The sequence below is a fragment of the Alosa sapidissima genome, chromosome 13 (genome assembly GCF_018492685.1).
Source record: "Alosa sapidissima isolate fAloSap1 chromosome 13, fAloSap1.pri, whole genome shotgun sequence".
In the NCBI taxonomy this organism is placed as follows: Eukaryota; Metazoa; Chordata; class Actinopteri; order Clupeiformes; family Clupeidae; genus Alosa; species Alosa sapidissima.
Genome location: NC_055969.1, coordinates 20,620,629 through 20,633,584, shown reverse-complemented (window position 1 = coordinate 20,633,584; position 12,956 = coordinate 20,620,629). Strand labels below are relative to the sequence as shown.

General features: G+C 45.9%; 1 protein-coding gene across 50 annotated transcripts in view; it reads left to right on the top strand.

Moving 5' to 3' along the window:
* The window catches only part of LOC121679762 (calcium/calmodulin-dependent protein kinase type II subunit beta), a 74,533-nt gene that overhangs the window by 51,313 nt on the left and 10,264 nt on the right, over window positions 1-12,956 (top strand). For 10 of the 50 annotated variants that reach the window (XM_042058741.1, XM_042058751.1, XM_042058749.1 and 7 more), the window contains 5 exons: window positions 1,661-1,693; window positions 3,971-4,039; window positions 6,937-6,981; window positions 8,904-8,952; window positions 11,687-11,773. In XM_042058741.1, the coding sequence (XP_041914675.1) occupies window positions 1,661-1,693; window positions 3,971-4,039; window positions 6,937-6,981; window positions 8,904-8,952; window positions 11,687-11,773 (283 nt within the window). The remainder of the gene's footprint in view (window positions 1-1,660; window positions 1,694-3,970; window positions 4,040-6,936; window positions 6,982-8,903; window positions 8,953-11,686; window positions 11,774-12,956) is intronic. The other 40 variants (XM_042058769.1, XM_042058773.1, XM_042058770.1 and 37 more) reach the window with 12 other exon arrangements.

Here is a 12,956-nt window from a genome sequence, read left to right as displayed (position 1 = left end):
TTTGATTCTGGGCTGGTGCAGGACTGAGCAGGGCGGTCAGTCAACACAACACAGGTTACACTGTAGTGTGTGTGTGTGTGTCTTTACACTTCATCCACATACGTCACTAACACTCTATACCTGCACAGTTATGCCCAGAAACACCTAATCAGCATCGGTGTTGCCGTCGAGGTCGTGTCCACTCAGCAGTGACCTGCTGTTAGTGTGTGTGATGCCGTCCTCTGCAGTCTCCTGCTGTTGGAGTGTGTGTCACCACCCCCAGCAGTGCCAGTGAGTGCCAATCTATGGGAGGGGGAGCAGCTGTCAGGTGTGGGGTGATTGCTGATCGTTTACAGGACATGGACTGGTTGAGGGGTAAACTTGAGAAGGGAGGATGAAAGCATGTCGTCATTTCCCTCTTGATATAAAGTGCAGTCTATGGATGCAAACGAAACCATGTTGTATGTCATTCAACGACTACTCTAATGAGCTTGACAAAACGGCAAAAGGGTTAAAGTCTGAAGTTGATGACAGCTGGATTGAGTGAGAGGAGAGCCCCTATGAACTACTAGTTGGCTCATAGAAAAATGACCTGACTAGATGGCCGAATATTCGGTGCCATGATATCGCCCATTAGAGAAGACCCATAACAACAATCCTCTGTTAAGACGGAGTATTCTGGGACAATCATGGTCCTCATCTGCGTTGGAGTTCACACAAAGCTCTCGGAACATGCAGTCCTACAATAAAAAAAAAACCTCACATGAAAGTCTTAGATACTAGTACTGTACATTGGAGTGATATTGAAGTGCATAAGTAGACTTGGCCTGGTGTGTGTGTGTGTGTGTGTGTGTGTGTGTGTGTGTGTGTGTGTGTTCTGGGTGGGGTGAGCCCTGCGGGGATCTCTCGCCGGTGCCTAGAATAGCTGTGGATCAGAGCACTGGGAACGGAGCGACAGAAATAGACACTTCCACTGTGCCTCACTCATCGCTTAGCAACTGGCTCCCTCTCCGCTCCACACACACACTCCTGCTATGCTCCTACATCCACACACACACACACACACACACACACACACACACACACGCACACACACAATCAGGGTCCTCTCTCTGTTCTCCTGCATCCATATACACACCATCAGGGTCCTCTCTGTTCTCCTGCATCCACACACACACACACACACACACACACACACACACACACACAGTGTTCCCTCTTCCTCCACTCATTCTTATGGGTTTCTCTTCCTCCATCCTCAGATTGTTCGCTCTCTCTTTCTCAAATATTCCTCCATGCACTCTGCCATGCTAACAGTCTACCCTCTGATCTGACCTGCTCCAGTAAGCATTCCTTTCTGTGTTGACTGCTGTCAATCTCCATCGTGTTCTTCCTCTCCATCTTTATTTATCCAGTCGTCTCAGTCTCCTCTTTTCTTTGCCAAATGAGTATACCTGTTTCTTTAACGGCTCCATCCAGGGCTGTTCATGTCATATGTTTCATGTCACATTCATTCTGTATTGTATACCATCGATGATCTTCAGAATTGACCTCACTACATAAGCACACATGGCTGTTATTCAGTATCATCATCATTGTCATGTATTTGACCTTTGACCTGTAACATGTCTCTCCTGCATCCCATCGTCATTTCGTCAACCCTTTGCCATCTGTCATCCAGAAACGGAAGTCCAGCTCCACGATTCAGTATATGGTGAGAAATGTCCTCCACGCGCCCTTTGAATGTCTTTCAAAGCTCCTTCTTTTCTTTATCTCCTCCTGTTTTATCATGTGTTCCTCTCTTCTCCCACATTGTATCTTTTCTTTCATATTCCCTTCTTCATGGCCTACCTGTATGGCACTCTACACCATGGGCCTTACACTTACCAGAGAGACCACCAGAGAGATGGTTAGCTGCTAGATTACTATGCTGAACACCGGTTTGATCACTGAGTGTCTGTGTGTGTGGTTGTGTTTGTGTGTGTGTCTGTGTCTGTGTCTATGTTTGTGACTTTTGCCAAGTGTATGAGTTTGACTAGTGTGTTGGTGTGTGTGTATGAGAGAGAGAGAGTGTGTGATATGTCAGTGAATGACATGATAAAATGAATATATCCCTTGTGTTGGTCCTTCCTGTTTGTCAGTTGGTGTGTCCCAGAGTGGATCCAAAACAGAACCAGAACTGACCGGTCTCTGTCCATGTTGATGTTGTTGAGTTGATATTATTATACTGTACCATAGCATTGTTTTAGTCACTAGTTAGTGTATGCAGTGTTTCCTCTAGATTTGTTTTTAGCAGTGGGGGCAGCCAGGACATCTGCACCCCCCCCCCCCCCCCCCCCAAAAAAAAAGAGAGAAGAAAATCACAAAAATCAAGGTTACATATAAGGCTACAATATGAAAAAAAACTGGCATTTCATTAGAATATAATATAATATCTTTCTTAACCTCTATTTACACACTCTTTGACTAATTAGGCTTTTTTTTAACTATGGCTTAGACTCATAGAATCTATAGCCTATAGCTTAATTTGAACCTACAGTATAGCATAATAATAATAACATTGGGTGTCACCCCGGGAATTTTTTTAATTCTAGTTGGTAATCACTCCATTTAACGTGACTTGAGAGGGACAGGATTCAGGAACTAAAGACAGGCCCATCTTCTGTCTGACTCATGTCACGTTAACCCATGCATTAAACCACATGTCACTGCTTGAACGTTTTGTGCATGTTGTAGAAACACAACCCACAACACAGCCTTTATTTGGTGCAAATCAAATTTGGTTTCATTGGTTACTTTCTTTGGTTATAGTCCGCTATTCACATTACTAGGCCATCACTGCAAGTGCATACAAAATGTTATTGGCCAAGATTTGTGCCGTCCCCACATTTGCAAAATTGCTTACCTTCGTTACTACAAGACATTGTTTTTTCCCCTGCATCAAAACGCGATTGAGTGCGCATCTAATAACAGAGTCACCGCGGGGAGACATCCACTCTCCATGTTTCATTTTCGCTGTTGTTGCGAGCTAATAGTAGGCTCGATATATCCTTTGAATACGATCGGCTCCAGAAATGAATGGGTTTTCCTTAGCCTGTGCTACACAAGTTGTGCGAAAATTGTAGTTTTTGCAATGCTGACAGCACATGGAAGCTCTTGATAGCGCATGCCACTAACGTCTATAAAAAACTATATATTTATGGAATAAAACTAGACAGGTACTAGCATTGCTGTTTATTGTTAAACTGCAATCATCTGCAGCCAGCAGATCACATTTAACTAAGCATCCGGAAAATAATGTGTGTCTGCCCTAATTCTGAAGTAGTGGCCACCACTACAAAATGAAGATGCGATAAAAGTATATAACATATACAACTGCATAAAATCTGTCTGAAAATTGGATTCCCAAAGTGTGTGTGTGTGTGTATGTGTATGTGTGTTTGTGTGTGTGTGTGTGTGTGCATAGCTTATACCTGACTCAGAAGCTTTAATTACCCAGAATGCATGTGGAGCCTGTACTGCTGCCAGCTGTGTCAGTAGACATAGACTCCCATGAGGGTCTGGGTGGGTTGATTTTGTAGAGTGACCAGAGAGTGTTACAGAAAGCATCAACACGTCACCACTCCAGCCTCGATGAGCGTGATGAGCCAATCAGCATGGAGTGATGAGCGTGGAACTTGTATGATAAGTGAACTTAGGAGCTGAAACCTGAAACATGTAGAAATATCAGTAAGTCTAGCGACCGTGTTTGTATGGTTGCATGGGGATCTGTGTGTGTGTGTGTGTGTGTGACCACTCTGCAGCCCTGAGTGTGTGTGAGTGTGTGTGTCCACTCTGCAGCTGTGTGTGTGTGTGTGTGTGTGTGTTTCCATGTGTCCACTGCAGCCCGGTTTGTAGCTGTATGTGTGTGTGTGTGTGTGTGTGTGTGTGTGTGTGTGTGTGTCCACTCTGAAGCCCTGAGTGTTAACACACTGTTGTGTTTCCTGCACAGCCCCAGACAAACAGCACGAAAAACAGCATAGTCACCAGCCCCAAAGGAAACGTCCCTACTCCCGCTCTGGTATTTACCCTCTCTTCTCTTTCTGTCTGTCTCTCTCTTCATCTTTCTCTCTCTTGCTCGCTCTCCTGTCTCTCTCTTCATCTTTCTCTCTCTTGCTCGCTCTCTCTCTTTCTCTCTCTGTCTCTCTCTCTCTCTCTAGTCTCTTTCTGTTTCTCAACTTCTCTCTCTTTCGCTCTCTCTGTCTTGTTCAGTCTGTCCGTGTTTCTGTCGTTTCTGTCTGAATCGGTTGCTGTCTCTTTTTCCTGCCCCAGATCGATCCCCCCTGCCTGGTTGTGTCTGAATGTCCACCCTCATACATCACCCTGTTGTGAAGCATGTGTGCGCGTGTGTGTGTGTGTGTGTGTGTATGAGTGTGTGTGTGTGTGAATGTGTGTGTGTGTGCGTGTGTGTGTGTGTGTGTGTGTGTGTGTGTGTGTGTGTGTGTGTGTGTGTGTGCGCCATCCATGTTGTGACTGATACAATGAGAATATGGAGCTGTTTGTGTGAGTTCACACTGTGGAAAAATTCCTCATTCCTCATTCCTCAAATGTGGTGTGTACATGAATGCATTCATTTTTCACAGCTATTATTGCAGACTGAATAAGAGGCTTGGCTTGTGTGTGTGTGTTTGTTTGTGTGTGTGTGTCTGTGTGTGTGTGTTTGTTTGTGTGTGTGCCTCATCTAGTTCTACTGGTTTCAAACTGATAATGCAGTAACCTTCAAGGGTGGTGTCGTGATGTCTGTATGTGGTTATATATGTATCTGATGTAAATGTGTGTGTGTCTATTTATGTGTGTGTGTTTATATACTGAATGTATATGATGTGAATGTATGTGTGTCTATTTATACGTGTGTGTCATTTTAGACATATTAGTTGAGTCGGTTGGATTTCTCTGTGGTCTCAGTTTAGCTCTGTCCTGAACTAAGTGCTGGTTGCTGTGTCTGTATGTGTGTGTGTGTGTGTGTGTGTGTGTGTGTGTAGTATGTACACAACTCTTCCTTATGTCTGTCTACAGGACTAACATTCACTATGGACACCTCTGTAACACACACACGCATACAGACACTCTCTCTCTCTCTCTGTATCACATACACATACACATGCTCACATATGACACACAAACACACATACAGTATACACGCACATGATACACACACACACACACAAAACAAACATACATGCACACATATGTGCGCAAAAACACACACAAACACATGACTAACGTGCATGAAGCATTAAGACGAGGCGTGTGGCCTTTGCCTTGGGCTGTTCTTGGGCACTCCTCTCTCTCTCTTTCCCTCTCTCTCTTTCTCTTTCTCTCTCCCTCCCTCTCTCTTTCTCTCCCCCTCTTGCTCTCTCCCATGCAAAGCCTCACGCCTTCGTTGAGGCTGGGGGGAAGAGAAGTACTGCTGGTTTCTAGGAGTGAATCCCCTGCTCTTCTCCCAAGTTAGAAAGAATATCCCCTCGTTCCCTGGATTGGGATCTTTTAGCACTATGGGATTGGGATTATTCAATTCACTAGATTAGGGTTCTTAGAATTTTTAACTTGAAATTTTGCGTCCAGTGCGTTACTTTTTTATATGTTATGTTTATCCTGTCTCTTTATCATATTTATAATTTTAAAGGAGAAATCCAGTGATTTGTCACATAGATCTCCGAAAAAAACTAAATATCAATTGGTTTTACCCAGCTCAAGTTGCTGCAGCCAACAGTTAGAGCTTCCAGGCAGCTACCGTGCTACACTATGGGAACATGTTCATGACTCCTCATGTTCCTGCCCCCAGAGTGTAGTGCTGTAGCTGCCTGCTACATTAGCTGTTGAAAAATGTCTCCTTTAATTCAGATTTAATTCAGATTTAATTCTCCTTTAATTCAGATTTAATTCTACTTTAATTTTAGCCTTCACAGTGGATAGACATTGAACACTGGTGTTAGAGGTAATCTGCAGAAATAAACACATATATGACATGATGGGTTTTTAGAGCTGCTGTCTGTTGACTCTGCTTACGACATCAGAGGCAGGCTTGTTGTTACAAACGCTTCTCAGTGCAAGCAGCCCTTTTACGGCGAATATCAACTCTGCCACATCTCTCTCTTCAACGTAGTGCACTTCAAAGGCACAACAGCCGCCGCCAGAGGGTGTGTGTGCGTGTGTGCGTATGTGAGTGTGCTTGTGTGTGTGTGCTTGTGTGTGTGTGTGTGTGTTTTTGTGTGTTTTTTCTCTAGACCATTAGCTCAGCAGCGTGAATCTTAAAAGGTTTAACTTTTTGAAGGGGAGGGGGGGATTCTCGCCTGAAACCTCCTTCACTGTGACCTCTCCCACTCAACCTCACATGCTAACAACAGCTCTTTCACAACACTCTCTAGCCACCCTCCCTTTCTCTCTCTGTCTCTCTCTCTTCCTCTCTATTGTTTGGAGTTGGGAAACACTGTCTCTCTCTCTCTCTGTCTCCTTTCTGCTATCTGAATTTAACAGGTCTTTTTCTCCATCTCTCTACCAAACACTAACATCCTTTTTTCCTCATTCTTCACCCCACCCCATTTTGCTCCTTCTTTCTCCTCTTTTATTTTCTCCCTCTCTTTTCTCTCCTTCTCTCTTCTTTCCCCCATCTTTCGTTCTCTCTCTTCTCTCTCTTCCTCTCTCATCCCCTCTCTTGCTCTCTCCCTTTCTCTCTCTTTTCCCCATCTTTCGCTCTCTCTCCTCTTTTTCTCTCTCTCCCTCTCTTCTCTCTCCTTCTCTCCCCTGCCTCTTTCTCTCATCCCCTCTCTTGCTCTCTCCCTCTCTCTCTCTTTTCCCCATCTTTCGTTCTCTCTCTTCTCTTTTTCTCTCTCTCCCTCTCTTCTCTCTCCTTCTCTCCCCTGCCTCTCTCTCTCATCCCCTCTCTTGCTCTCTCTCCCTCTCTCTCTCTCTCTCTAGGAGCCTCAGACCACTGTTATCCATAACCCAGTGGATGGGATCAAGGTACACCCCCCCCCCCCCCTTGCTCCCCCCCTCCCTTCTTCATCATTCTACTCTCTGATGTTTCTCTTCCTCTCCTCTCCTCTGTCATCCTCTGTTCACACCTTTCTCGTTTTCTCATCCTCTGTCTGTCTGTTCCTCTGCCTTGCCGGCACTGTGAGTAGGTAAGGCTGTCATCAGCAGAGAGAGAAAGTGTCCGGGTGTGTGTGGGTGCGCGCGCGCACGTGTGTGTGGGTGTGTGTGGGTGTGTGTGGGCGGGTGTGTCTATCTGCTCTGTTCCCCTGCCTTGCCGGTGTGTGACTAGGTAAGGCTACCATCAGCAGAGAGAGAAAGTGTGTGTGTGTATGTGTGTGTGTGTGTGTGTGTGTGTGTGCACGTATGTCTATCTGTTCTCCTGCCTTGCCAGCACTGTGAGTAGGTAAGGCGGCCATCAGCAGCCAGAGAATGACAGCGACCAGCCCAAGAAGTCTCTCTCTTTCTTTTCTTTCTCTTCCTCTTTGTGTGTGTGTGTGTGTTTGTGTGTGTGTGTGTGTGTGTGTGTGTGTGTGTGTGTTATGTGTACTTGTGGTAAAGAGTGATGCCTATGCATACTCTATATGCTTATCCATATTCTGGTGTAAATCAGGTGTGCTGCAGATGAGACTGGAGCTACTGTACTGCAGCTTATAGTGAAGCCTGGAATCTTCTAAATGAATATGAGTGCTCTGTGAAAGCCGCTTAGATGCCGGTGCAGAAACGTGGTAGCGTATGCATAAAGCTTATGCTTATGAGATGGTCTTTATTATAAAACCGCTGAAAACCTGTGTCAGCTTAAACACATCTAAAAGAATATTTATATTTGCAGCTTACTTTGCAGGACAGGTTATTTTAGGTTATTTTTTAATGTTTTTGCAGCAAGGGAGTGTGTGTGTGAGTGTGTGTGTGTGTATGTGTAGTTTTGTGTTTATACATGTATCTATGTGTGTGTGTGTTTGCATGCATGTGTGTGTACATTGGAGTGTGTATCTGTGTTTTATGTTTTTGTCTGTAAACTAGTGAGTTTGTTTGTGTGTGTGTGTTGGTGTGTGTGTGTGTGTGTTTTACATTTTTGTGTGTCAACTAGTGAGTTTGTGTGTGTGTGTGTGTGTGTAGCTAGTAGCCAGTTGATGCCGTATCTTATTAAATTCCTGTTCGGTTCCCCCTCTTGTGTGATTCGTGTGCGTGTTTGTGTGTGTGTTTGTGTGTATGTGTGTACGTGTGTGGGGACACATTTTGATCCGTTTGTCTGTCTTCTTGTCTGTCCTGAGCTAGTGCTCTCTGGAAAAACCTGTGTGTGTGTGTGTGTGTTTGTGTGTGAGAAAAAAAGATGGGTTTGTCACAAGCACAGAAAGAGAAGTGTGTAGCAAAAAAGCTGAGCATCTGTACTTTGCACATGTCAGAGATTAATGTAGCTATTAGTGAGAGCCTGTGTCAGGGGAGGCTGAGCAAGATGAGGTAATTTTAGCACGTGGCTTAATACTGCCCTCTGAAGGACTGTACCAGAACTGCAGGAGGAACTTTATTAAGCCTTCGTACTGTAGTTTGTAGTGCAATCGTGCTGTTTGTACTTTGTTTAGTCATCCAGTTTTATTTTCAGAGCAACTTTCCTCTAGATTAACCAATTGCAAATGGAAATGTGCAATTATTTCATACAGGTGTGGGTTGTCAAATGTTCTCATGGAAATGTGCATGTGAAAGTTGCCATGTATACTGTTACATGGAACCATACATGTGAACTTGTCTTTTATGAGTGTCTTGGCATGCACATGTGTGTGTGTGTGTGTGTGTGTGTGTGTGTGTGTGTGTGTGTGTGTGTGTGTGTGTGTGTGTGTGTGTGTGTGTGTGTGTGTGTGTGTGTGTGTGTGAAACCAAAAGCTCAATGTTTAATTCTTCTGTCTTCTCTGCAGGAGTCTTCAGACAGCAGTAACACCACCATTGAAGATGAGGACGTGAAAGGTGGGTGTGGCACCTCACCACCAGGGTCGGTTCTTCCCAGGGACTGACCCAGGTGTGATAGAACAGGACCACTGGTCCAAAGGACCACGCAGGGATCTCAGTGTATCATAGAGCTGGGCTAACAGTCCCAGGACATCATATGAAGATGGCGGTGGTAGTGTAGTGGTTAAGGAGCAGGGCTAGCGTGCAGTAGCCTGAAAGTTGTCGGTTCAATTCCCGGCTTCCACCATGGTGCCCTTGAGCAAGGCACTTAACCCCAAGTTGCTCCGGGGACAATGTGATCCCTTGTAATATAGCTGACATATGTAAGTCACTTTGGTCAAGAAGTGTCTGCTAAATGTAATGTAATGTCACACAAACTTCAGACAGGTCGTAGAACAGGGGTAATATTCTCTGGGAGTTTCGAGGACCTCTAACATTCAACTTAAAACAGGGCTAGTACCTCAGAGACCGAAGAGGAAACTCAACCATGTAGCATAGAAAAACGTAAGTAGGCCCTGGCAACCATGTGAGGACCTCTGGGGACATGAACCCTCCCCATGGAGATCAGTTTGACTGATTTCAGAACCAGTCTCTACAGCATAGGCCTCATACTGGAGCACGTGGTTTAGCTAAGAGGCTCTCATGGGGGGGGGGGGGGACTCTCTGTAGATCTGCCCCATGGAGACCAGTTTGACTGATTTTAGGCCCTCTCTACAGCATAGTCCTCACACTAGAGCACACCCTGTAGGCTGCAACCTCCAGCCTCATCATCTGGTTCTCACCTAGTTCAGATAGATAGACTGCCCCATGGAGACAGTTTGATTTCTGTACAGCATAGGCCTCAGACTGGAGCACATGGTTCAGCTAAGAGGCTCTCATGGGGGAGGGGGGGGGACTCTGTAGATTTGCCCCATGGAGATCAGTTTGACTGATTTCTGTACAGCATAGGCCTCACACTTTAGTGCCCTGTAGGCTGCTGCCTCACTTGGCTCAGCTGCTAATCTGGCCCCTCACTTAACTCAAGCTAAGAGGCTCTCAGGGACCTCTGTGTAGATGTGGCCCTCATTTAGGGCTCAGCACTCTGACAGAGCACAGAGGCTCTCAGGGGGGCTGGATGATATCACCAAAAAAAAAGAAAGTTTTTTCCAGTGTTGTAGATGATTCTCACGTGTGTCTCTCTCTACTTGAACTCAAGATAACACATGATTTGAAAATAGTCTCCTTTTAAAAAAAACTACAGACTACAGAGTTCCCCAGTAACTAGGGCTGTATGTATTATAGGTCATATCAGTCTTTGCCACACATAGGGTTGCAGATATAGCCTAATTGTAGATTTCTCATTCACCAATTTACTTCTTTTTGTTTTTAACACAATTTAGGAATTCCCTCTTTCCATCAGTTTTCAACGTATCTTAGCGCTAAAACACTTGCTAGCTCAGCACTAAGAACTCAAAATGGCAGAAGTCTGTCAATCATGTTGCGTAGAGAAACCAGATAAGCATCTATGATTGTTGGCAGATGTTTGTACCGGTATGTGTGTCTGTGTGGTATATTACATAAATTAGCATAGTGGGCAAGGTGCTACTGCTAACACCTAACAAGTAAAGAACAAACAAACAAACAAATAATAAATAAATAAATACATAAATAAAGACCATGGGTACACTACCCTGGGAACAAGCACAATAATGTCCATCTGTGCAGTAAGTGGCTTTGGAGAAAACAAATGCAGATGTACCAGTCAATGTGGTCGTTGGTGTGTGTGTATGCGTGAGTGCGTGCATGTGTGTGTGCGCGTGTGTGTGTGTGCGTGCGTGTGTGTGTGTACATGCATGTGTGTGTGTGCGCGTGTTTGCGCGCGTGTGTGTGTGCGTGCGTGAGATGGTGGCCTCCTCGCTCCTGATAGCCGCGGTGTCCCTCACCTGCTGATGTGAACTGAAGCAGGGAGTGAAGGGCGCCTGGCTGAGATTCACAGCTTTGGGCTCGGCAGGAGACGAGGAGGAGGAGGAACAAGGCAAGGGCACCTTGGGCTTATTTTTAGCCAAGTGAGGAAACAGAGAAAAGAATGAGAGAGAGAAAATATGAGAGAGAGAGAGAGATGGAGAGTGCAAAAGAGAAGAGAGAGGGGAAATATTTATAACTTGGAGTAGAGAGTGCTGTGCAAAATCTAACGTATTCGTTGGGAAAAGTGGTTGGGGTGTGTGTGAGAGAGAATGTGTGTGAGATGGCACATCTATTGTAAGACCTGTCCTGGCATGTGTGAGTTAGTCAGGCTGGTGCTGTTTCCTAATGAGGTCCGTTTGCCTCCTGTGCTGAAGTGCTTTCTGTTGAGGAGCTCCTCTGGGCTCCTATTGGCTGTGCTTGTAGCCTCAAGTGACATCACACAGGTGCGTTTTTTTTTTCTGCTCTGTCGGTCGAAATGTTTTTCACACAGCAGGCTGCCTAGTCCTGTGGATGGTGTGGATGCGGGCGACAGCGTCAGAGCATCCTCACATTCTCTTGATGGCGTCCCTCTGTATCCAGCTGTCTTCTCCGTCTCCCTCCCCACCTTTCTCTTTTCACTGTTCACGATGCTTCCTGTCTGTCCTCTTGCTATGGTCAATGTTCTTCTCTCTCTGTCTGTGTGTGTGTGTGTGTCTCTGTGTATGCGTGTCTGTGTCTGTGTCTCTCTCTGTGTGTGTGTGTGTGTGTGTGTGTGTGTGTATGCGTGTCTGTGTGTGTGTGTGTGTATGTGCCCTGTGGACCCCTCCAGCGAGGTCAGTAGAGAGCAGCTCAGTAAAGCCGTCCCCAGAGTCCAGCCAGTCTACACCTGCAGCAGCTCCTGCCCCTGTCATCTTCTGTAAGTGGTATTTGGCTGCTTGGCCCTATAGCCCTGCCCTGTGCTGCACGCCCCCCTCCTTCTGCCTGATAATCCCCCACCCCCACCCCCCCATAGCTCAGGAGGCATCCTACAGGGCAGCTGACTCAGGTCAGTCCTGATCCAACTAGTTTTGGTACTTGTCTGACGCAGATAAATAGACCAGAGGTGCATTAAAATTCGCAAACATAGGCAAATGTTCGCAAACGTTCGCAAAAAGTTTTCTGTTTGCCTTGAGTTTGCAGTGAACTTTTGCAAACACTCGCAAGCAATTTGAGGAGGTAGTTCTCAGCGAATGTTTGCGTCTGTTTAAGGAATTTGAACGCACCTCAGATCTAGCGTTGGACTGACACAGATGTGCCAGCCATGTCTGCAGCTGACCAGGATCAGCGTTTGCTGCCCTCTGGGATCTCTGCCCCGGTAGTGAGCCTGAGACGACCCGTCCGCTTGAGTTGAGTTTGACCCTTGACCTCACACACCCCAGTCTCACTCGAATCTCCAGCACGACAGGTCTCTGGTCACCTCATTGGACCACGAGAGCACAATACCTAAGCAACTAGTAGCCCTTTCAGCTCACAGACTCTGCGCTTGATTGGTCCTGCCTGGTGATGCACAGCTAAGCAGGTGTAATGCAAGCAGAGCCTGCTGGGCACCCAGGCAGGACCAATCGCTCAGGATGCTTGTAGAGTTACAGTGAAGGATGTCTAGTGCCAACATGGCCAGCCCAGCACGCTGTAGCTTTTCCCCGCATGAGTTTCCTCTTAAACTGGAATGTTAATCTCAGAAAATAGCTACAGCACTGGATGGATAAGATTTTATATTATTGTCTAAATAATGCACTTGATTAGAAACGCTCTGGTAGAGATAGACCCTGGTCTCTTCTAAGACAGGCATGGTCTTTCAAATGCACATGGTAGTATGGAGCTGACTACAAGTGAACTGTACTGAAGCATGGTGTTCCAATGGCCCCTAAATGCCAATGAGTGCAGAATGTGTGGAAGGTTTTCTACAGGTTATTATATGCTGCCACCTTGTGGGTGCAGATGAAACAGCATGTAATGAAACACTGAAACAGCATGTCCAGCGCGGGGATTGACCAAGCCTCTCACCTACTCCCCCTCCCACACACACACACACACACACACACTGCATATAGGTGCTTGGG